Raw genomic sequence first — 26,273 nt, forward strand, 5'->3', positions numbered from 1 at the left:
GCTAAGACGTGTAGGCAATCTATTCTGGTTTAAGCACTTAAATACCATCCTCAACAATTGTTTCCCTTCTTTGACACAGAATTTCAGGTGGTCAATGAATTAAGCCAAACTGTGCCCTGCACTAACTATAAATTGGATGAAGTGCATGAGTTCCTTTTTTGAGCAAATGGTATTTTGGGGTGATAAACTTTCCCAAATTCATCCCAAAAACTTCTGAAGTTGCTTACAGAAATCAAAGGGTTTATGTGGAGGGATTAGTCATTTGTTGTTTTTCTGTGTCTTGTTTTTGCATCTGTAAGTCTGGAACAACAATATTTTACCAAAACAGGTGCTTTGAAGATAAACTCAGTAATGTTAAATTATTTTTGAGGAAATTCTGCTTGAAGGCCCTTGCTTTCCATTTCAGTCTCACCTTGTTATGGTGACTCCTGACTCTGTGAGGAGCAGGCAAAGGACCCTAAATGTTCCTTCTCGCTGGCAAGCCACCAGCCACTGTCCTGGAGAACCATTTCCCTCATTGTTTCATCTGCTACTGGACTCTTAATGCCAATTCCAATGCTCTTAGATGACTTTCACTCTTTGCAGATGCCTTTTGCCCTCTATTGCCCCTAAATACAGCCTCCTTTGCAAGCCTGAAAGTTCAATACAGAACCTACCATAGCAGCACTTTGAGGCTTTGCAGATGTATGGTAATGGGAATAATATAATGGGAACAACAGGATGAAAAACACTGTCCCACAAGCTCTAGAATGCACTGCTACGGCAGCACGGGGCTAAGTGGGGAGTCTGTGAGTGGGAAATCAGGCTGCAGCATTGCTGGGAAAGACCCTCAATGGAACCAGAGGCTACAGAAGTGATCAGGGCCACAAAGATTCAAATCTTTGTTCTGGTTAGCTGAGGGCACAGTAAAATACATCTGTCTGTGAGAATGTTTTTATCAACATCCTGTTGTTTCTTGAGATATGCAATCTACAGTGAGCAGAAGGACTGCATTTGCATTTACACCATATTTTGGCATATTTCAAAGGCATGTATGCCTTTACATAGGTGGTGTTCACCTTTTTTCCATCCTTTTTTTTTCACCTAATTTTTTTTCATAACAGAGCATATGTTTAATGTACTTATATTTTCCTGATAGCCTCCCTGGCTCCTGAGAACAGATGCATCCTATTTTTATATAAAAACACAGAATAATGTTTTCTTCCAAGAGTACAAGTAAGCTAGGAAGATCTCTGTAAGGGCTGACTTCTCCATTATTATGTTTTCTTCAGTTTGTTACTTACATCTGACAGTGTTTCAAAACAGTACCACCAGACAGAAATCTCACTGCAGGAGGATTGCTTTCTGGCTTTTTACAAATCCATTTGAGGTATTGTCTGCTTCAAAAGGCTTTCGGTCTAAATAGAGAAGTGAAGCATGCAACAAGGCAAAGAAGAAAAGCAGAGAAAAGATAGTGTGACCTCCTGGGTAGGCAGAAGGCTGATGTCTGATTCTAGGTGCAATAGGTAATCCTACCTCTATTTAATTTTTCTGATGTCTTCTTAAAGCCTGCAAACCACTATGATGTGTTTTTGTTGGCATCAAATAGTATTTGGGAAAGGGCATAATAAAAGAGACATTTAATTTTGGTGAGAGCGGGTATCAGCCCATTGCTGGTGACTGAAAATTATGAATGTCTGATGGCTATTCAGTAGCTGGTGGCTTCTGTCCAGCTTCCATTTAACACCACTGGTGGCAGCTTCAGTGTGGGTGAAGAGGTAATAGATTCAAAGAAAGCAGCAATACTTACGTCTTCATTGTAATTATTTTTAATCAAATCAAGAGCAGGATGAGATAACTGGAGTTACTGTACCCTTGGTAATTTAAATAAAGGAAAGATGCTGTGTTTGGATGAACTCTGGTTTACTTTCTGAAATTCCAACTCGAATTTTCAGGACTTGCTCTCAACAAAAGCAGCTACTTTTTTTTTTTTTTTCCAGTTTGAACACCTTCTTCAAAATTGTTTCCTTCTCACTTTTTCTTCCTTCCTGTTTCCCTCAAGTTATTACTCAGAATGTGTCAGATGCTTGAAATCTTATTTGCAATATCAATTCAGGTGTTAAAGTTTGGTTTTAAAAAGAGTTATTTAGGAGTTTGGGTTATTCAGTGCGACAGGTGACTATTTCAAGAATACCTGGGTTGATATGTACCTATTCCAAATGCCAAAGGGAACACAGTGAGGAATGGATAGAGTAGGTCATGTTACCAAAGACTGTGTGAGGGCTCTTTTTTAAATTGGTAAAGAAATTGTGAAACTGCCTGTTAAAGCCTGATCAAAACTGTAGATATTCCCTAAAGAAAAAAGTGGATATGGAAATAGGTTCTTACGGAAGTCTTCCTAGGTAAGATGCTTGTGTTTTTCTTTGCTAGTTAAAAAAAAAAAAAAAAAAAGAAAAAACTAGATGTGTTCCTCTGCAATAGGATATGTTTTCATTTAGTCTGATAGTTCAACCTTAGGCTGTTATCCAGAAACAGCCCTCCTTCAACCAACTGACTCCAGAAGGTCTTTTGTATCCCAAAGGAAAAAGCATGATGTATCATATTGTCTTTATTCACACTGTCACAGGTACTCAGCTAACTGATTTTGTAATAAATATGCTGAAGAAAAATTTTCCTAAAGCCAAGAGCACACACCCATGGGAGTGATAGAGTCATCCTGTGAACCCAGGGATTTCCAGATTATTTTTGCTTTGATCTTGGTTTCTTTTTAATTTTTTATTTATGGTGTTTGTCTTTGATACTAACCAGTGAAAAATTAATTTTCGTCATTTTATACCCTGTAACAAAAACAAGAGTTGGTAAGAGAAGTAGATTTGGTTATGTTGAGAAGTTTAACCCTCTTAAAGCATGAAAAGTTAAATTCTAAATGAAGAAACATGCTCAGAAATTGTACTCTGTTTAAACAGACTGATTTGAGAATCCTAGTCTTTCTAATTAGGTAAAACAGTCCAAAAGACAGATTTTAATTAAAGTCTTATGTACACGTAGATGTTCTCCTGATTAGGGACTACATGAAATTAGCAGACAGTTTCATAGATATCAGCTGAAATGCAGAGGCAAAAAACAAACCCAAGAGGCACTTAGCTTCTGAGACTAGAGGAAAAAACAAACACTGATGCATTCCAGGGAACTGCATTTCCAGGCAGTCTCCTTTCTTCTGAGATATAAGATATGCCTGCAATATCAATGTGTCGGCAGCACTTCTCTGCTTGCTAGTGCAGACATAGTGACTTTGGGTTGAGGTGGAAGAGCCCCTGTGGGGCTTACAGTCCCTGCTGAGCTTTTGGCTTAGACTGTGGCTGCCATGGGTACCAGTGACTAACAAGGACTTGTATATTGGTGGCTGCTGGGATGGTGAATATAAACCTGACCTGTAGGTAATCCTTTCTGCTGACATTTCTGATCTATTGGTCTGTTGATCAGGTGAAAGTTCTGTGTGGGTCTGCCAGGGCTTGTTTTCAGTGGCAAAGGGTGTTCTACTTTTATCTGCTTAACTTCTTGACATAAACTCTACAAAAGATTGAAAATAAAAAGGATAGTTTAGCACCAGTTAAAATGAATGCACTATTGATATATGGGCTTTTTATCTCAACCAGCTGCATGCTAAGGTAGAACCTCCAAAGTCTTGTCTTCACTGGGGAGTCATACTGAGGGCACTTGCCTAATGTGGCGCTCTATACACATTCTGTCTTTTGGTGTTAAGATACGATGTACAAAAGTAAAATACAAAAGCAGAATGAACAAAAAAAATGCAAGATATGGTTTATTTCTCTATTATTTTGTAACTATATAACGTTCCAAGACAAAACTGTTTTGGAAAGGACAGTGAAAAACTACAGAAGTAATTGAGGCAAGGTCAAATAGTAATCTCACATTTTCTGCAAACAGTTGCTGAATATGACCTACACGTTGTGACTTGTGTAAATCAGTTTTTAGCTAAACTTTCCTATTCATAAGTTGTGGCTGCAAAAAAAGCCTACACTGTTCCTTTCCCTTAGTGTCCTCTTTCTTTTTCACACACACTTTTGTGTTTGGCAAACCACTTTTTTAAATACACCAAGTTATCTCTATGTGTTTTATAGAGTACAATATTCTTGCACATCCACAGGCAACTCTATAGGGGACTGATTTTAATACACTGCTGTGGTATTAGTGGCTTCTCAGACTGGCACTTGATGCTTCAATTAATTTTTTCTTGCTTTTTTTCCTATTACTTAATGAAAATATGCCCTATCAAAATTTATTTATTGGAATGCTATCAAAGTACTTTTTACTTGCAGCATTTTCACTAGTTTATTATCATAATATTATTCATAAATGTTATCATATTTATTATTTATATTATCGTATGAAAACCTATTTTGCATTTATCTGAGTAGATGCTGGTATCCAGCTTTAGTGTTCTATTTTATGGGTTTTTTCATCCTCATGTGTGTGCCAGGTGCTGGAAAAGCAAGTACAAAGACAGGTCCTTGCCCTGTTGCACATCCTCAGCAAGAGAGGACAGTGAGGAAAGGAGTTCACAGCTAAGCAGTTGCATACATCTGCTCTGAGTAACCACAATAATTTTGGTATTGTTGCACCTTTTTGATACATATTTCACTGGTGAAATTTTGAACTGATAAATCTTTTTCATAAGATGATGGGAAGGTGCTGTGTGTTAAGCTGAAGTCTGTGACCCTTGCCATTTTATGAATAAAAGTGACAAGATGCCTCTTGCCTCACTCAATAAAATGATCAATCACAACAGTGATTTACCAATTTCGTATGTCTTTATCTACATCAAGGTTCCCTCTAGGAACATGTGCTGTTATCAGTCAGTGAGAAATGCACTGCAGATACTGGATAGAAATGCACTTTCCAACAAAAATTATTTCCACCTAGAAATGGATTTTAGGGCAATTTGGTGATCAGGAATGCAGTATTATTATTGAATCTTACAGCTTTTATTCACATATTTGTTGACATGTTTTCTGGTAATAAGCAGCTTATGTAAGAATGGTGTAATGATTGTAAATGGAGTTCAGGAAGGGGGTCAGAATCACTGCAGTCTCTTCCTGCTACACGGCACCTAATATCACCTCTATTTGCAAATTCAGTCTAATGACTCACAAGCACAGGAAGCCATAAACAAAAAGGTATAAAAGGAGGGCCCTTGGAATGTACTGGGAAAATATCAGAAATTACCATTTCTGTCCTGTTGTGATGTCTGTCTTAAGGATTATATTAATAATACCAGTAGTAATAATGTGATAACAATAATAGCAACATGTATCTCCAGGTATAGAGAGCATCCAGAAGGATTCATCTTGTGTAGCTTTGAAGTTTACACTGCAATGGGTGCTCCTAGTAGATTGTTCATCAGGTCAGTTTTAGATGATTGCTTCAGGATGATACAACTTGTGTTGTGACAGCAACTTGGTTCAAATAATGTCTAGAAAACTACTTCAGGTGTAGAAGCCAATACAACAGGTATGTAAAGATTGGTAAAAGGAATCTCATCTCCAGAGCTAATTGCCATCTTTAGTTTCCTAATCAGCTCTCTATAGGGAGTCCTTGTAAGCTCTCAAAAATCCTGGTGCATGTTTTATGTATAGGCACCTTTATATTCTGGATATGGGTAAGGAGGTGAGAAAACTTCACTTAAATCTGCTGAGAGCCTCATTCCATTAATTGTGCTCTTGGTTACATATGTTACATGGCCAACATAAGCACAACTATCATAATTTTCCTTTTTAAAAACACAATTGAAAAGATCATTCAAACTTAGCTTAAGCACTCTGGATACTCTGATGGTGACAAGTAAAAAATTTTTAGGATTTATGGTAATACTATGTTTTCTCATCCTAAATAGATACTCATCAATATAACATACATCAATACAGAAATATGTTGATATTTAAATAAGCCATTGCAACTATTTGTCTTTGTCTGGTTCTACTTGATAACCTCAAGGTTTTGTCTTCAGAACAGAGTGATTGATATAGTAATTCTAAAAAAAAGCTGGAAGTTATGGGGAAGAAGTCAATCTATTAAGGACAGGAGCCAGTGCCTAGTGCTACAAAGTGTATTGAAATGTATTTGTTATCTTGATGATAATAAGACCTAAGAGTATCTGCTTGGTTTAAAGAAAAAGCAGAGCACTAGTCCTGTTACTCAGCAGTCTCAAGGACTAGCTCTGTGTGAATAATAGGAATTTAATGTTAGTTTCTAAATTATATCATAGATGTTTAGAAGATACATTTTACAAGTTTGGGATTCCAGAAAGCTCATTTTTAATGTCCTCATCTTGCTTTTTTCCTAAATTATTTCAGTGATATTGGTAATAAATCTGATTTTAGTCACTGTTGGACAAATGTGTGGCTGTTTTGATGAATACTGTATGAACATACATATACATGTGTGTTCCCCTACGCTTACTACAATATTTGAATGAGTGTTGATGTGTACAAATCATTGTCCTCTGTATAAAGATATTTTGAAGCCTGCATGAGTGGAATGTTTTTCTATAAAAAAGCCTATTTAAATCAAATTAGAGCATCTTGTTGTTTCTATAGTTATGCAAATATATTGCACCTTTACTCTAAACAATGCCTTGCACAAAGTGGTGTTGAGATTGGATCACTCATAGCACCTAAGCACTATTAAGTGATTGTCTTTTATCATGCAGTATAATGTGTTTTATTGATGTGTGTGGTGTGGTAGGTATACATATTTCTTCACTGTAATGTGTGGGCCCAGTATTAGCCAGTAAAAACAATGTATTCTGCAAAAAGTAAGAAGAATCTTTTGAAAATGCCTACTGTATTATCCAGAGGAATTAGCATTTTCTAGATTGCCAGTCAGCCAAGGTTTTACAAGAGTTATTGTCATTTTGATTTTCGGATGAGTCACTTGCTACATTGCCCCCAAAGGCACCTCGTTATGATTCAGTGCACAGCATATAAAATTGCTTAGGCTTTCGGGGCTCCATGGAAAGCGAGTGGGGGTTGCGGTGGCTCAGCGTTGTGAAGCAGCAGCATTATGCTTAATTGACACCTTTGATGTAGCCCTAAGACAGCACCTGCACCTCCCACTGCTGCTCTGAAGACGTCAGCCTTACGCAGAAAAGGCTTCTGCTTATGAATCCTGCATCGCATTCAGCTCACTCTGTGAGCAGCCCCAGCTATCCTTAACTAATCCCATTGCTTCTCAGTTTGGCTACAGCTTGGCTTAGTACAGAGCAGGAATTTTGCTGCTTGCTCTTATCAAGTTAAACAGTCAGATTTTGTCCATGTTAGAACTCATAGAAGGTAAGTCAAATGCCTTGTTGATATCCTTAGTATGTAAATATTCTTCTGAGATTCAGAATCTGGGAATCTGATTGCTCTTTTTATCCTAGCACTTTACAAATGTAGACTCTGATAGAATACTTGCTTGTTTAAGAATATTTGCATGTATATGTGATACATGCTTTGTAGTGTTTCTGTCAGTGCTTCAGTGTGAATATTATTGATAGCCTCTCGTGTGATTACTTTGTAGTAGAATTCTGTCCTCTGCTGGCATTGTTTTGCTAATTTATTGGATAATGTCATGTGCATGTGAAGATGCTTCTATAAAGATAGGCACTGACATATGTGAAGAAACTTGCTTATTTGAGAGAGTGATTTTTTCCAGTAAGCCAGATTGGGGTAGTTATATCCAATTCATTTACCTCCAGAAAGCCCTTCTGGGATAAGTCTGAGGTGGTGCTTGGGTCAGGTAGTATTGCAAAAATCTCTTCAAATGGTTGAGTCCTCACTCAAAAAGTGAAAAGCAGGCAGCTGATTTGTTCTTGCAGGCAATACTGTGTTTTATTGTTAGTGGGCAGCACTTCAAGCCATAGTTAAATAGAATAAAAAGGTTTATATATTTTGTCTTTTAAGGTTAACAAAGCACCTTGTTCCCCATTACTTGCAGCAATGGAAGTATTTTACTTTCAGTAAAGTATAGGAACAATACAGTTTAAGAAAACATGATCATGTTCTCTGCCATTGACTGAAGTCTTTTCAGGTTTTTTCATTATTTGCTTTCACCCTGTATTAAAAATTGTCTACATGAGCCAAAAATCCAAAAAAGAATTATTTTTTGAATTATCTTATTTAATGCTTCAAACACTAAGCAAAAGCAAATTAATCTGTTCAACAAAGACTGAAGAAAAATGTTGATTTAAATATTTTTTTCCTTTAATAATGCCTTGTATTAACTTTTTTCAATTTCTTGTCCTTTTAGTGAATGGAACCCCTGGTAGCCAACTTTCTACTCCCCGCTCTGGGAAGTCTCCAAGCCCATCTCCCACCAGCCCAGGAAGCCTACGGAAACAGAGGGTAAGGAAATAAGGAAACTGATTTCTGAGCATGGCTGGGGAGAGTCCAGCATAGCCATTACCCAATAGCCTTCTCCCTTCTGATCCCTTGCGTGTGTCTAGAGCTATAGGGTGGAAGAGCCTGGCTACAATCGTATTTGTAAAACATCCTGAAGTGGAATACAACTGTTCTGTGTCTGTCAAAATGCTAGGTTTACTGAGAAATAGTTTGTCCTTGGGGGAAAAAAGCAGGGGTTTCTCTCCTTTTTCATAAAACTTTTTGTTTGTTTTACTTTCTTTTTCCAAATATTTCACAACTGAAAGAAAATGTCAAAGAAATCTCTTTTGTTCCTAAATCACTGTGGGCATTGTCACCTGCACAACCTACAGACTGCTTTGATTTTGAAGCAAGGTGAAAGAATGCTCTGTAGAATTTAGCTGTGATATCACAGCCTTGTGCAGTGAAGATACTATCAGCACCAAGGCACGTGAGACCTGTCTGTCACTTTCCTGGACAAGAGTTGATAGTAGCTGTAGGTTCCCCTTAGTTATCCTGTATGGAGGAATCTACAGTATTCCTAAGCATCCAGAACTAAGCTAATGCCCCAAAAGCTCCACATGCTGATAGAATTCATTTTATCTGTTTAAAATAAATAAGATGGATGTCTATGTATTTTCTGCTATTTTCTAAACTGTGGTCAGTTCTCAATGAAAGCATCCCTGAGGCAGTAATCTGTATCTCAGATTTGTTTATAAACAGAGTTTGAACACATGCTTTTTCTGCCTTTTCAGCTTTTAAACAAAGATACAATTTATGTCTCTCAAAATAAGGGGATTATGTACAAAATTGGCAGTGCTTGACTTTAGGAGCTGGAGCAGACCTGATTCCCCAGATACCCAGATCAGGAATAGCTGTAGCATGACACAACTCCCTTCTAGCCTCCAGACCCTATTTCATATCTGATGTATGCCAGGGAGCTGAGGAATGGTGCATGTCCAAGACTTACCTCCGTCTGGGATACAGCTATGGGTTTCTGCCATGACTTGTTTACAGACAGGGGGGCCGACTGTGATCTTGCAGTGTAGGGACAGCCAGTGAGCAGCAGCTTGGAGCCTCAGGGTAGCGTGATGGTTTTCATCATCCAGTGCACAGAGAGTAAAGATGCGAGTTCCAGTGGGTAAGCTGGTGCTAAAATCTTCTTGAATGCAATGTCTTCCCCACCTGTTTGTTCTTGCTCTCAAGGCTTATTAATGAATCATTAATAAGTCACTGGAGAGGGAACAAAGAGTCTTCCAAATGAATTATACATTGGTGATGTGAGGGCGTCTGTTTAGATGGATGATACCAGTTTACATTGGATTTGCATTTTCTGCAAGGCTGTCTCTTTTCATTGGTAACTTTCCTAAACTTTCTCTCTCACCACTGAAGCTTCGCTCTCCCCAGTGAAGAGATATTTTTCTGCTAACGTTTGTGGATGGGTGAGTGGGAGCCATGTGATCAGCACCATTAGGCACAAGAGGTTTCTAGGCACAAGATTTCTGACTTTCAAATGTGAAGAGGAGAGCAGATGGGCTTCTTTTTATGTGTAAGTGTAATAGGATCACCGAGTGGCAGTATTATGGATGCAAAGTGTTATGTAGCGGTAACAAAATCAGACTGTTAACTGTAGAGAAAATAAATATTGAAGTGTACTACAGGAGAGATAAGACTAAGATTGTTAGGGAGTTGAATTCTCTCCTCCAATATTCGTATTCAGTCCTCTTGACCTCGGTAGGGGACCTTTCATGCTTGTCTGGCTTTGTTTTAGACAGATTTATTTTTTTTTCATGATGAAACATGGAATTATTCATGTAAAAATAGATTGCAATCATGTAAAATGCATTGCAATAACATTATTTAGATTACAAAATCAACACAGAAGTTCAGGGATGGAAACTTAACACTCAGTCTGAGAATTTATTTCATCTGCTTTCATGTTTAGCTTGTGAAGTGAATGAGTTAGAAGTTTGGTGTAAAAACATATGATTGTGTCATTAAAGGTTATAGTGTGCATTCCAATGAGTAAATAAGGCATTAAGCAGGGCCTTATTTATATAAAAAAATCATAATTTCCTTGTTAACAATATAAATGGTGCTCTGTTTAGTTTTAGTACAGATTTTTGTATCTTTTTATTTAATTTTGACTTAGAGAGGTTATTTTATGTACCGTATTGTCATGAACCAAATTTAAACCCAAACGATTTGTTTTCTCTTCAATGCCTTCAGCTACAGTGCTGACAAGCCAGTTGCAGGGTGAGGTTTATTCTCTAGGAGGTTGCTGAAGTGATGGTATCATGTGATAGACATACAAGGAAGAGATGGATTTAAGTTCCCATCTTGTCCCCTGTGTTTAGAGGTGAAGTGTTCCTGCCCTGAAGGAAGAGTGTTGGCTGCTGTAGCCATGATCTGGAATTGAAGGTGGTGGCTCTTTTTCTGACTGCTCTGTATTTCTCTCTTTACCTGCAGTTTGAGGGAACCAAGCTCAGCTCTGTAATTTGTGGTGTTTTGTGCCTCTCCCTGTGCAGTTAGAGTTGCAGGAGTTCCTGTTTTCTCATGCCATCAGGTGCATGGGGTGCCAGTGGTAGGTACTTGGTCTGGAAGGTGATAGGAACATTTCCTCTAGCCTAGCCTGGTTCACCTTGCCTTAAGTGATCAATCAACTCTTCAGCATCCCCATCCAGTGCTATGAGGGAATTGTAGGCTTGGGACATCACAATGCACAGGGGTTGAGGCAGGCTGCCAGTATTTTTCCTGGGAAGTACAGCTGAGAGGAGGTCAGGATTTTGAATCCAGAGGCACCAAAGCAAGGTACTTCCACTAAGGGAGGGATTTCTTCCTGGGAATAGTAAAGACCTGTGGAGTGTATTAGGCAGCTTAAAATCGGGATTAATCATTTTGCTTACTGACATTTCATCACTCATCTTTTTAAAAAATGAATTCTGGCCTTTGAAGGAAGGTTTTTGATTGATGTAAATAAGGCAAAAAATGTGACCTTCCATACTGTTACATATTTACTGTCTTGTGGCACATACTCAGGAAAACAGTACTCTTGCAACCCTATAGGTAAAAATTTGTACCCTCAAAAGCCAGAATACAAAAAAGATAAAATGTATCCTTTCTCATTTGCATATGTATGTTGGCTCAGTTGTTTCCAGAAATTCAGAAGTCAGTGAAAGTTATATTTTTATAATCTTCTGCGAAACTCAGTCTATATTTGAAGAAAGTAAGATTTGAAAGATTAATTTCATGGGTGTAATTCACGAAGTTGAAAGCGAGCTGGGAACAATTTATCAGTTATCTTAGCTAACTGTCAACCAATTTTCAGCTTCTGAATATTTTAACTAGCAGCCTCTGTGCTATAGTTACTGTTCCATGCAGTTTGATTATTTCTTTATTCTTAAATAGGAAATTAAGATTTTAGTTTTTAAATTGCTATGAATGTAATTAATTTTGGGGTTTTTTACCCAGAGGATTAATGCATTTGAAATTCAGCTTTGAAATAGCAGATTGAAGTAGAGTTACTGTGTTACCCACAAATATAGTTACTACTGCAACAGAGTGCAGTTAACTATGCAGACTCAGAAAAGGTGACATGACATTTAGAAAAGAAAACTTAAGTATTTTTATTATGTTCTTAGAGGTTGCAACCTACAGAATAAGAGTTAGATTTAAGGTACCTCTTGACTGATTTGACAGGCTGAATTCTATGTATATAAGGATATTTTTGAGTTGTATGTAGCCAAGAAGTCTGATTCATTCAGCAGTTTTTGTCTTCTTATAAATCTGTGCAAAATAATAAATAGATTCTCCTCATAATTTCAAGACACACAGCTGTCTAGCTAATTATAGGTAAGAAAAATTATTTCAGAAAGAAAAACTTTTTAAGACTTTCAAGTATTTAAAAACAGGTAAAATAGCAGAGAAAATGACAGTGAAATCTGGTGAATGATTTTGCTTTAGAGCAATCATAGAGTTATGAAAAGAAATGCAAAAATATTCCCTAAATATTAATATTCAGAAATACCTTACTTCTTTGTTCCAAATGCATAATTATTTTTTTTTAATATTCAGAAGCAAGAGTGGTCACCTGGGAGATACTATTCAAAATTTTGGGTGTTACCCTCTCTATCAAATCAAAATATTCTTTTTTCCTGTAGTATGTATTAGAAATTCCCAAACTGTATATTCTCAAAAGAAATTTTAATAATTATATAACTAGTTAGTATTCAGAATAAGATGTCTGTTTAAAATTGTTCTCTTGTCTAGATTGTTTGCAACATAATAGAAATGTATTTAAGATCTGGTTTTCACTCTGCCAGGCTGATGTTGTCTTCTGTGTGTATATATGCCCATTGGCAGAATACATGCAGAATAAGCATTCTAGGGAATCAAGCCCCCTTTAAGGTACTTAAATCCATTTTATATCATGCCTACAAGTAAAATATGAACCTGCCTTGTTTATTGAGTTCACAATTTGAGATGGTCCTTTTTTGTAGTATAGCTTTCAGATTTGTTAAATTCTTGTCTGGGTTATCTTACTGTAATTTAAAAAAGCAAAACTAATCCATTCAAGGTCAACTCAAAAGCTGGCTCCATCAGCTTTCCCATTCTCTTGTTTTTCTTGTACTTTTCTTACAGGGATTTTTTTGTTGCAATTTGTTCATATGTTCTATATGGAAAGAATCCCCCAAAACACCTTAAAGATAGCAGAAAATGGCTATGAGATGTACTGGGCACCTGCCCAATCAGAACTCCTCTGAACCATCAGTAATGCTTAAATCACCTTAAAAAGACAGTGCCCTGTCCTCTACCACTTCTCTTTTTTGAGCTTTCATTCCATGCGATTGTGTGTCTCAACGAGGGTTGTTGTGCTGTGTAGGTGGGAGAGGGCCATGTATCATCCCATAACACCTCTGGCACTTGAGGATTGTCTGATCTGTCAGAGGATCGGAGTGTGTTGAAAGAATGAAGTGTACAGATCCACTCAGACTCTCCCTCTGCTGTCATGAGCTGGTTGCTTGGCTACCGACAGAAAGAGACGGTGATGGGGGGACAAAGTGTAAAACATGCTGTCTTTTTTATACACACACACGGGCACAGAGGAGCTGTGGGAAAGGAACACCATTGTGAGTACGACACAGGCAGCAACAGTATTCAGTGTCAGCAGCCCAGGGGTCAAATGCTGCTGGATCCATGCTATATCACCAGTGGGTGGCAAGTTTTTATTACCTTATGTAAGGTAAGCATTTAATCTGCTGCTCTGCCACTGTGAAATGGCCAAAAGGGAAATAAATTCACTTTGAGATTAAATTAATGTTTCCAGGTTTCCAAACCATTAAGAGATTCTCCAGAACAGACAAATACTGTTTGAATAGTGTTTAATAGAAAAGACTCAAAGAAAAAAAAACTGCCTCTGAGAATATGTTGTACATGGAAACTTCAGCTTTATTAACTATCTTTTTGATTAAAAAATAATAATATGACATTAAGACAACAATATGAGCATATAGAATATGTGTATTTTGTGTTAAACAATGTCTTCTGGTCCACAGTAACAAAAAGAATATAAGACAGTTGCAGTGCAACAAATCAAACAGAATAAACAAATCTATACTGCCCTTCATCTTACAGGACCTGTATCGCCCACTCTCTTCGGATGATATGGATTCAGTAGGAGACTCAGTGTAAAAGAGAAAATGGAACAATGTTTATGGTTTGTGATTTGATGAAGGTTTAACATTTTTAAAGAAAATAGCTGCTAATTTACAGTAATAGTGAATCGCACAAAAGAGTTTTGCATATTTAATATTAACAACATGGGGCCAAATTAATTCTAGTGTGTGGGGGTATTTTTTGGCTTTATCACTGCATTTTAATGCAAGAATTTGTAATGAATGAGCCATTGAATATGTCCATCAAATCCAGAACAGCATTGTGCATACTTAAAGGCACAAAGATTGGATAAGGTGAATATAACGCACAAATCCATAGTGGGCACATTTATGAATAGTGCTATTTTTATCATCGGAGGTACTGATTATATGTTCTGTTTTTACCATATCTATCTTTATTCATTTTGATATGAACAGTTAATGGGTACTTTGCTTTTACCAACGAATGGGTAAAATGCAGAGAAGAAAAAACCTGCCATAATAAACTGCTTGCACCACGCTGTCTGATCCCAACACGCACATTTGAAAACACCCTAAGTTTAATCTTTTTAACCAAATGAAAGTGAAGAAATCCTGTGTGGCCACAGGACAAAAATAATTCTTTCAAAGCAGTGTTCAAACTCTCTTCACTGCATTGCCATCTGATGACTGTAAACAGAAGGGTGCTCACAGGCATTATGAATGTTTCACCTGGCAAGAGCTGTTAATGCTGGTCATCCATGTGTTGCAAGTAAATGGGGACAGATTTCTGACCGAGGAAATACAAGGGCCTGCTGTCTAGCAGCGTCATCTGACATACATATGATGACATCTTTTGAAAAAATGTATTTGGCCTGAGAAAGTAGTTGATTATATTCACTTATGTTAAGAATGGGAACATAATTTTTTATTTCCTACAAGAAGACATTTTGTGCATTTTAAAAAGAAAGCCAGCAGAAATGGTGATACTGTAAATCATCCTCCTATTGACCTAATTTTTCTGTTTTTGCAGTATCTAGAGGTGCTCTTTTTTTACAGCATGAATATGCAAAACTCCTTTAGTGTTAAAGTAGGTCATGCATTAGAACCAGTTGCTTAACAAATATCTACTAATTTTCATTTGTTTTCTGCTGCTTTATTGTGAGAATCTTAGTCTACTTAATTTACATAATAGCAATATTTCCCATTGTACGTTGTATTAAAGTCCATAGTGTAGTGATCACACACTTTTGAAGTCTTATACCTTTCCTTTAATTTTCTCAAATACTAATAATTTAAGAATTAGAATCCAGTGTGTTTCTGATTCTCATCAAAAATCTATAGAGGTTATATTTTTGAGCTATTTAGTGATGATTTAATATATATTGAAATCAGGAAAATTTACTTAATTGAAGAAAAGGTTTAGCTGCCACATGCCAACTTCTAAATGTAGTGAAATAATTCCTTTCGATTGATTTGTCCATAATAAAACTCAGCAAATGGAAATTGTTGGCATGTGATGTTATGGCTTTACTGTATCAAGATAATTTTCTTTACAGAGAATATTTGCAAAATGAAATAAAAGGGCAGCAGAATACAAAACTTACCTTCTCTGTTTCCTATATGTGGTTCCAGTATCACCTGGAGGGAAAGTCATTGGTCTGGCAGGTTTGCTGAAGCAGTCAGGTCATTCCCTTTTAAAATGCATGTTTTGTCATTCCTGCCTCAGGCTTCAATCTAAAACTGTTCCCAGCCATAAGAACAGTCCATCCTCACCCCATACCATTATGCATAGGCTGCCCTCTTCTACTGAAAAAGTTCACAGCTGTGAAGTTACTTGCATTTTCGGTTGTTATGAGTGAATGTCTTTGCAAAATGTATTACTTGATCCTGAGAAATGCATATTATATAAAGGTGCATTGGGATCAGTTTCCAAAAATTCGGGCAACTAGACCAGATTGAGCAAAATACTTACTGACATTTTAAAAATTGTTTTTTCCTGTAAAGAAAATAAATTCCAGGAATTCTATTTTCCCTCCCTTCTCCCATATAGGCTACTGCTGCTTTAGGCAGTTTATTAAGACTGTTCTGCACAGATTGCCAGCAAACCTGAATCCCACAGCTTTGCTTAGCTGTGGAAAAGAAAAATGGACCTTATATCAATAATTGTTATCATAGTGAGTTCTCCATCAAGACTGTTTTAAAAAAGATTATGCTAGTCCATAACATTTAATCATTTCAACATATGACTTGTATTAAGGGGCTATTCAGGGGCAAGACGTATCATTAATATTTCATTTTAGGAATGAAAGTCCCTTAGAGATTGAAAAGGTACACTGTTTATAGACTTTGAGATCCTTTTTTGTGTGGAATGTAATTCCCATTATACATGAGCAGAAATGAAATGTTTCTTTTGAGCAAGACCAGAAGGTTTCAGTTTATGGGTGGAACTGAAATTATGTTCCTTGATGCTCTAATTCTGCTTGCAACAGCACAGGTTTTGGTTTGTTCCTAGATTTCATCAACTGCATTAAATAATAGAATAGCTTAAGCAACTTTATAGTGTTTGAATCTCTAAAAGTTCTCTGTATGCTGCATTATTTGTGCCTACTCTAAGGTGATTATGATGTAGCTAAAGAGTCTTGTATAGATTGTGAAAGCTTTGCTTCCCTTTGAGCTTTATGAATACTTGTGACTATTTCCCTAATGCTTTCTGCAACTTTGTTTCGTTTTGTTTTTTAAATCTCTTTTCTTCTTTTGTGCAACAAGCAGTTCACATGTGAAGCACAGAATGCGTATGTTTATATTTACACACACATGCACACGTACATAGATTAATGGCTTTGAACCCATGCGCTGTTATGTCACATTTGTGACTTTGAACAAATAAATGGGGAAAATGTTTTAACAGGAGGATGCTCGTCTGGCGGGATTCACTACAGCTCTGTTAAAGTTAGTGGAGCTGCACCAACCATTCCTTGCTGAGCAGCTACCCCAAGGGATTCTGTCCAGTTTTAAAAGAGATCACATCTATGAACAAGGGCTAATTTCAAACTGACCAGAAGTTAGTGGCAAGCCCACCATTGACTCCAAGGTGGGAAGGATAGCACCTTATGCACAAATGCATACACACAGACAAAACATTAATCCTAAACTGAAATTTGAATATTTGAAATGGTATTCTTTTGACATGTTCAGTCTTATGCCTCCCCTTCAATGGTGCTGTTCTGAAGTACATTAAATCATGCAAAATTAGAAGTTCTTTTGTTGAAATCAAAATCTTTAGCATTCATTATGCAATGTGAAAATTGCTTTCCAATTTGTAAAATAATTCAGAGACAGTACATTATATTTAGCTATTTTTCTCTTCAATTAATTTTCACAGGGCATATTTGGCTGAAAGATAAAAATTCTGGGATATTAATATTGTGGCTATAAATGTATATTACAAGAAAGGATATGTAAAGTTCCTACAAAGCACCCTAGAAGAACAGCTGGATTGAGATTGTGTGGAATAAAAATTGAGATAAATAATGATGTTTTCTTCTGCAGTTTCATAATTCACACTGCTGTGTGAACTTTATATAGTGCATATGTTAGAAAAACTGCACTCTGAATGTAAAATGAATTAACAGTAATATAGAAAAAACCTGTTCAATCCAAGTTTACTGTTTCTGTCAAAAATGTAGAGGAATTGACAGAAAATCTTTATGGTGCTAAATTACCTCATCACTTGATGAATGCATACATTAATGTTGTCTGTGCTTTTTTTTTATATCCAGTTAATGGTGTGCAACCAAATACAAGATCAGTTTTTATTTAATCTTCACTTTCAGCTCTATCAGCTAGTGATAAGAGTTTGTAACTATGAGTGATGAAAAGTAACTTTATGAAGCACAGACAGCAGTATCTTTATGTACAGAGCAAAGCAAGCAAGTGGTTGTCCCCCTCTTTGGAAATGGGTGTCCTTCCCCCAGGAAAGCCCTTCCATCCAGAAACCAGGGTCTGCTGAGCAGAGCAGGGGCTGCTCGAGCTGTGCTTGCTGCCAGGACAATTTTGGCCAGGCAGGCAGTGGGTCCGTAGGTGACACCTGAGCTGTGTCCGCGTGGGGCGGAGCGCGCACACGCACTCCTTCGCGGTTCTGTGTCCCTGATTGCGCATGGCGATCATCCTCCAGTTCGCTTCAATTAACCCTCAGCAGTGAAGTGTGAAGAAAGCTGTACTATATTCAGCGTGTCCTTGTTGTCTGGTGTTATATGGGTAATTAGGTTGTGGTTTGCCCTGCAATACAGTGTTTTGGAATTTGGGCTCTAGTGAAAGAGGAGCTAACCATGTTTGTGTTAAGGCCTCTTTGTTTTCTTAGTTGCACTATGATATTGTAAATATTGGCACATTTACAACATAAGTTTAAGATTTTGCAAAGTTATGCATACAATTATTTTTTTTAATGAAAAGTGCTTGGATATTTGCTTTTTAAAATATACCATTTTTGTATTCATGTGATGCAGGAAACCAAAAAGAAAGCTGTTGATTTATCAACAAAACATGTAAAACTTGCAAAATAAATACCGATGAATGTTTTATTTCTTATAATCAGCTGACGAAAATCACCTTCATTTTTGTGCCATTGTTTCATCATACTGTATTGTACTTGTGTTTCATATTTGACCATGTCATCCTGGTTGCAATTTGTTATTTTGCTAGATTTAACATTAATGTAGATTATTGTAAGTGATGTAATAAATATATATTAAAAATACATACTGTTCAGAGAATTTATTTTGAAAACATGATTAACAGGCTTTAACAAAAGTCTTGTAGTTGATGTTGCTTGCTCATTTTGGATCAACATTGTCCATCTAACCTTAGTGTAAGCATATGGGATTCATGCATCCTAATGGGTTCCTTTCAACAGTAGATGCATTCAGTGTCTTTTTTTAGTAATAAACTCAGGGCTTTAGTGTGTAGATACAAAAAATGCTTCAAGGAGAAATTTGGGTTGTAGTGGGTGTTGTGAAGACAGTAAATATAACTGCCTGGAATTGCTTATGGGTAAATTTGTGTGCACATGATGGGCTAGATTTGAAGCATGAAGTGGGGAATTAGTAGAATATGCAAAGCAAGGTGCCAGCTCCCTACCAACAGCCTGAGCCCCAGCAGCACTTCCGCTAAGACAAGTATTAGGAAAATATGCTTGTGAAAAGCTAATAGTACTGAAACTGGTGTGTTTTAAAATAAGTACCTAATACCACATACCTGGTGTGTACCTAATTTTCTGGTACATTTTTCCACTCTTTAAAAATGCATATCCACATATCCATAACCTAGTTTTATTTCTTGCTTGGCAGGGGTGGGGGAAGAGAGATGTTACAAATTCTGACATGTCATCTGCCAGCCTGATGCTTCAGCTGATGTTCCTGGAAAAAACTGTGGGCTTGCTAAAAGTTCTAGTTTTGAGATGCCCTTGGTTTCTGGTAAATAGTTCTGCCTAAAAAAGTGTACACACATGGAAAGGAAAACAATGTGGTAGAAATGGGGAAGAGTAGAAACAAAATAACTGAGGTTTCTGTCTCTACCAAGAAACAGTTAAAAATACCAGGAGGGCTTTTAAAATACAACTAAATAATTTAAAGGGAAGTGGTTGTTTTGCTGTGCCCTTAATTAGGTGAAAGAAATAAGAACCTCCTTTAGGTTGGTAGCTTTTCAATTTTTATTCTATACTTGAGTAGAAAATGTTACCTGTGTATAACTTTAGAAAAGGTAAAAGGAAACCTTCACATTGCATCACTGTACATGTAACTTTTTTATGTTAACCTCAATAAGGATACAGAAATGACAGTAATAACTTCCGTTACCACAAATCTGATATTTCACTTTTTATATCATCAATCTTTTCTGAATGATGTCAAAGGCTGAGTGAGCCTAGAGTGAATTATGGCTCAACTTTGGAAGCAGCTGTTAGGAACTAGTGGAGGTTAGATTTAAATTTATTGTTAAATACTATGTAGGAAACTATATTTGTCTTTCTGAATTGTCTTGTCACACAAATCAAATGAGTGTATAAGCATCCAATGCTGCAGCTTAGTGAGGGGATCTTAATAAAGCAGAGTGCTTCAAGCTTGCAAATTTAACTTCAGTCTGTCAGCTCCCTTTCCTTGCAAACACTCCCATTTGTTCCTCTGTCCCTCTAAGAAGAAAACCAACACAAGACCCTGATAATACACCAGATAATTGCTTGTACCATTTGAACTTATCTCCTCTCTGAGCTGTGTAAATCCTGAATTGCATAAATGAACAACAACAAAAAAATCACTTCCCTATGTAGGGCCTCTCTCAAGTCAAGTGTCTAACAAAACAGGGCAGGATGTAGAATTTTGAATAAGTTTGTAAGCAGGTTTGCATACATTTTTTCTTGTTCCTTTCCAGATGAAACAGTTTATAAATAAATTTGAATCTGATGTGCTGGTTTAGTGCAGTATCCAAACTGGAAAGGAAAACAATTGCATCATTTCTCTTTCTATACATTGAACTCCATTAGTTTCCATTCTTTCAGCATGAAGATTGTGGATTTCATTTTTCTTCATGAAGTAATTTTTTTGCCAACTCTGTACTGTTTACATGAAAGCTTTTTTCCCCTGTTTCAGCTGGCTGGGCAGAAAAATGTATGGTTAAACAAAAGAAAATCAAAAACATTTTTTTACTGGATGTAGCTGGGAGAAGGAATTTCAGTGTAACCCTTTGTTTCTCTCTAAGTTGAATAATAAAAAAATCAGTTTCTCTTCTTATAAGCTGCACCAAAATGTATTACTTTATTGTTTTAAATCAGCTGTTCTCTGCTTTTGTTCGCTGGTAATGTACCATTTTGCTGTTCATTGACTCACTTATTTCTTGCTTAACACTTGCATATTATGGGAATTTTTTTATCTCCTTCAAAGTCTTTAAAAGCTAATGCCTGTACTGGATGGTTGTCTTTATTTTACCATTATTCATGATCATCTTTATGCAAAGGAGCTGAGCCTGTCAGGAAGCCATGAGAGCTACCTTGCAAAGATTGTTTTATAATCAGACTGAACACTAGTATGGGCTCCAAAAGAGATGACCGTGGGGGATAAATGCTTCATTTCAGTTTTAAAGCTATTTTTCCTTACTGAGTTGAACTTCATCTTACATGTTTATCTTTTTGTATTTTTTTTTTTATAAGATTCAGTAGAGTTCTTTGGAAGACAGTCATCTTAGGAGGCATAATTTAAAGATATTAATAATTCCCTTCTCCTGAGCCTCCTTCCTGAATTTACACTTTGTTTACTAATTTTAATCCTCACTTCATTAAGCCAGTTTCTAAAAGAGTAGAACTTTTCATGGGATCCAAACTTAGCATTACACCTGTGTGCTTTTCTGTTACTCACATTTCATCCAGATGCTTCCTTCGTACTGAAAAAATACAAAGGAATCTATTGTTGAGAGACATTGTAGATTCCACATGCACTAAGAAAGGTTTTGAGAGGTTTAGAAAATAGAATGCAGTGTTTGGGATTTGAGATTCTGGAATCACAATTGCACTAACAAACTTTCTAGTCATACTTGTTTAAGTCTCTTTTCATAACTGCTGACACTAATAGTCCACAAGAATAATTCCTGCTGTTTAGTTGGTGTGGGATTTTAAGATTAATTTAGGACAAAGGTGAGTATCAGCAAAGAGACATTACAGTAATTTTTATTTTGCTGTCTTTTTTTTTTTCATGAATTTAGCACGGTTTCCACTGAGATACAAACTATTTACCAAACAGTTGCAAAATAAATCTCCGGGTGAGACATGGCTGAAACTCTATAGTGCTAATGTTTGCATTCACATCAGTGAGGTGTGTGGTGTGCTGGCCATCTGTTATATAAACCTGAATAGGATCTGAAATCCTTACACCAAAGACCCGATTTTTTTATGCCCTCGCTTTTATGAAGGTGTGCCATAAAACCGGCCATGTGCTGGCAACCTGTGCAACTGGACCCCTTTAAATCTGTGTAAAAGCGATGACATTCCAAGCACCTCAGCATCTCTTAAAATTAAAGCAGCTAATTGCATTAAAGTCTGTGTGTTGAAGAGATTATACTCTTGCTTAGGGTTTTTTTCCCCCCTCCCCATCTGCAAGATCCCTGATGGGGTCCACATCTGTGAGGGCAACAGCGTGCACGACAGAGTGCCTCACGACTGGCAAGCCAGCTGGAAGGAACACTGAGACCCACAAGGATTGCTGGACCCGCAGGGCTCTCAGCTTGTGAGAACAGCGAGCTAATTAAAGTCTAAATAAATGAAATCTCTTTCTAGCTGAAGTAAAGATAAATAAATAAATGCCTGCGTGTTGTTGGAGAGGACTGAATAAAGACAAAAATATTTGTATTGTGTTTCTCCAGTAACATCTCTTTAATTGTGAAAGGGGCGCTGCCAGCAGACTTGGTGAATATGTGCAAATGTCCAGTTCCTAATTTATTTTCAATCTGTTGTTTAATAGGAGGGGTTCAGCAAAGATAATGAAGAGTATGTTTTTATATATTTTTCAATAATTATTTAAAGTTTTAAAAGTCTCAGTGTGTATTTTTAGCACATCTTTCTAGCTACTGCTTCCTTGTCACTGGCAAGTTCTGCCTCTGCCTCCATGCCAATGCTTCACAGGCTGATGTCACCAAATGCTTTGTATGCTTTGTTTGCACACCAGTGGTATGTTATATGCTACAAATGCATTATTTCAGTTCTTCTGTTAACAAAATAATATTTTTAACCTTCCCATCTTTAACAGTGCCAATAAGAAAAGTAGTAAATATACTTAAAACATCAGTATGAAGTAAATTTTTTACTTTAAATTTTCTGTGGGCCACTTTTTTTTCAGTCTATTAGACCAAACCTAGGTTAAATTCATATTTAAGGAGTTTGCTCAAGACATATTTAGGAGTCAATTTAATTTCACTTATATGTAGACCATTAGGATTATTTCTATTTAAATTGAAGCACTTGCTAAAATGCTTTGTTTAAATGGGCCTTTGAAGAATATCTAGTTTTAGAAGAACTGAGCAATTGCATTTCTCAGCTAAGCCTTGTTTTATGGTCTTTGAAAAATTCAGTCCTCAAATAGAAATTTGAATGTCTCTAGGCACCCATTCTGAGAAGTTGTGGCCACTGAGTTAGGTCTTGATTTTCACATCTCCCATTCTCACAGATGAGAGCAGTGACTGCAAGACTGTAAAGAAGGCATCAGGATGCTAAAGGAAGCTGCAGTGCTGTGCAGTCAGCAGCCTTGACCTTACATCTACTTAAAAGTGTAATCTCGCTATTTAAAGTGCAAAAGCTGGAAAAGAAAAAAGCAGCTGTTAAATAATCTGTTGAAAAATCTAGCACTAACCTTTTTGTGATTGTACTCCTTAAATGTTGTAATGATTCATTCCTTATTATAAAAGTAATAAATATTAAACATATTTAAAATGTAATTCCTTTCAGAAATACTGTGAAGTGGGAAAATAAATATGAAATTGTATGTCTGTTCTAGGAAAAGAAACAAACATAGCAGAATTAGTAGAGAGAACATGTTTTTCTGCTTATTTTATGAGCAAGACTGTAAAGGAAACAATTCTCTCATTACACGTGTATAAAAATAGACTTTGAGATTGACTTCTCCAGGCATGAGAACTCCTAGCATTTTCCCGTTACCTTGATCCACATCTGCTCATTTGTTCAAAAATGAACCAGAGGTAAGTTTTTACTGGGATGTCACGCAGAGTTTAGTACAGGAATAGAACATATATAAACACGTCCTGACCACGAAACAAGAGCAGCAATATCTTAGCAAACTGCATAAAATCACTCAGTGCTGACTTCTGACTTCTGTTGTCAAGAGGCAACAAAAACAGTCCAAAAATTGATTAATGCATTCTTCAGTTCTGGTCAAAGCTCAGAAGAAATACTTGCCTGGATGAACACAGGGAGCTGGGGTTCATTAAAGGAAACAAGGGCAAAGAATGGGATGTGCAAGCTCTCAGGATTATTTAGTGGAAAATAGGCCAAGTTCAGACTTTGTCTAAGTCATCTGACCTTTGTTGTGGGAGAAATTAAAAGTCATTCTTCTCAAATTAACTCAGCATACTGGCCAGATTTAAAGTCTGCTGACTGCATTTTCCCTGGCTAGGTACTCAGCAAATATCCAAACTGCTGCAATTTTAGTTACTCTTGCTCCAGTCATCAGCTGTGTTCTACAGTGTCAGACAAAAGAAATAATTCCAAAGTAGTTGTATTTAATTTGTAAAGTGGATTGACACCATGATTGTGGGCATCTAAAAAGCTTGCAAACAGTGATAAGGAAGTGGTAGTGTTAGTTACATGAAGTACAGCCTTCAATCTATGTAATATATAGAGTGAAGAAGATAATGAAATACTGCAGCACTTTCAGCATGTGAATGATACGAGCCCAAGAAAGTTTTAGTTTTGCAAATCCTCTGAATATTTTTCACTTAAGTTGTAATAAGACGACTTGAGGAAATGCTTAGTTTGGCTTTAAGTTTGAAGGGCCACCATTACATTTGTAGCTTCTGGCTTCCTCTGGAGATAGGAGAATCCTGAAGATGCATTTGTATAATTGTTATGCACCACAGGATAAAAGTTTTGGGTGAAATCCTGTCCATCTCAAATGTCTGTGGAGCTTCATCCATCTAGATGCATGATGAAGCAGTTTTCCTAAAGTCCATAGGTAACTGATAGGAATTGATAAGTGCTTTGGAAGGTTTCCCTGGTGTGATCCTGTCTCCTACAATTCTGGCATCCAAGGTGGGTGACTACAAGTTTCCTTTGAGGGGCCACAGAGACACTGCCATCCCCCCATTAGCTGTACAGACAAGCTCAGACAGTTGCAGGACAAGTGCTTGAAACTGAGAACAAGAACAGAGTTACTGCCTCAACCGAGCTACCCCCAGTCAAATGCTCCTGTGAAACAACAACCATTTTTCACCCTGACATTTTATTTTGTTCATACATTACCATAATGATTTCTCCCTTTTAGAACAAAACTGGGGAGGATTTCAACAGAGGGAGGTTTGTGAAATTGAGGAATTTTGCCCATTACACAGCCAACCAAAGACTTAGGTTCCTCTAGTGCCTGCTGAGTTAATAGGGTCTCTAAGAACATGGTCTTTGGCCTGCAGAGGGCATAAGGCTCTTCAGTTTTCCCTGACAAAATGTGTGTGGAATGGGGAGAAGCTGTTGGAGCATACATCAAAGTATTCTTGCAGGCACATTGCTGCACTTAGTGGATCAAGGATCTCTCCAGCAGTGTGAGGTTACCAAAAGTGTAATTTCAGTGGAAGAAATTGGACTCTTCCCAAGCATCCACGTATCCATCCACCGAAGTAAATTCTTTACATTGGAATACTGAAGCCTCTCCAGGACATGCGTCCAGCAGGAACGTGCTGTGGGTACTTGTGCTTCTTAAAAATCATCTGTTTTCATTTGTGTCTCCATTTCCAGAGCTCCCAACACAGTGGCTCCTCTACCTCATTAGCATCCACCAAAGTTTGCAGCTCTATGGATGAAAATGATGGCCCTGCAGAAGGTAACATTTGGAGCTGACATTTCAAAGCAGTCAGTGTAGTGATAACAGCAGCTGTGTAGGAAATGAGTCATTCTTCCTGCCAGAGAAGGTGGGAGCATTGCAGGCTGGATAATTTTCTGTGAGGAAGCTCCTCAGCCTTAGCAAGCCAGTTAGGTTCACTGTGGATCAGAGTTGATCTGGACATCACTCTTCAGAGGTATTTTTATTGCAGAATACTTGAAGTTTTATTTCGGCAAGCAACACAGTGCTGACTGGCTTATTTCAATATTTTTGTCTTATCTGCCATGGTATGAAAGAACACACTGCAGTCTTGGGTCTTTACTCAGAAATGGACAGTCTTACTCCCTGCTAGGGCTTTGAGCAAGTTGGCTGAGGGGCAAGGTCTGCTCATACACATGCACATCTGTGTACGTGTGTGTGTATCTGTGCTCCTGTTGGAGAACAACTCTTCGAGCTGTCTGTGAATTCAGACAAACCCCAGCCTCCTTGTGTCCTAGCATTCCTAGCATTCACTTTTAATACTAAACTGGAACAAAGGACAGAGTAATACCCAGTTAAATGCGCTGTCTTAAAGAGTGTAAACACAAATCTCGTTTCTGAGAGGCTATTTTTTTTTACATTACAATATTTATATCGTAGTTTGTATCAGCTGCAGT

At 37.2% G+C, this 26,273-nt stretch overlaps 1 protein-coding gene across 5 annotated transcripts in view; it reads left to right on the plus strand.

Moving 5' to 3' along the window:
* The window catches only part of DCLK1 (doublecortin like kinase 1), a 237,143-nt gene that overhangs the window by 159,151 nt on the left and 51,719 nt on the right, over nt 1–26,273 (plus strand). For 2 of the 5 annotated variants that reach the window (XM_039696614.1, XM_039696613.1), the window contains exons 1-3: nt 7,065–7,331; nt 8,290–8,384; nt 25,533–25,617. In XM_039696614.1, the coding sequence (XP_039552548.1) occupies nt 7,313–7,331; nt 8,290–8,384; nt 25,533–25,617 (199 nt within the window). In that variant the 5' untranslated portion in view covers nt 7,065–7,312. Of the gene's footprint in view, nt 1–7,064; nt 7,332–8,289; nt 8,385–14,033; nt 18,794–25,532; nt 25,618–26,273 lie in introns of those variants that run through there. The other 3 variants (XM_039696612.1, XM_039696610.1, XM_039696615.1) reach the window with 2 other exon arrangements.

This window comes from Passer montanus, unplaced genomic scaffold, assembly GCF_014805655.1.
Source record: "Passer montanus isolate IOZ18808 unplaced genomic scaffold, ASM1480565v1 scaffold99, whole genome shotgun sequence".
In the NCBI taxonomy this organism is placed as follows: Eukaryota; Metazoa; Chordata; class Aves; order Passeriformes; family Passeridae; genus Passer; species Passer montanus.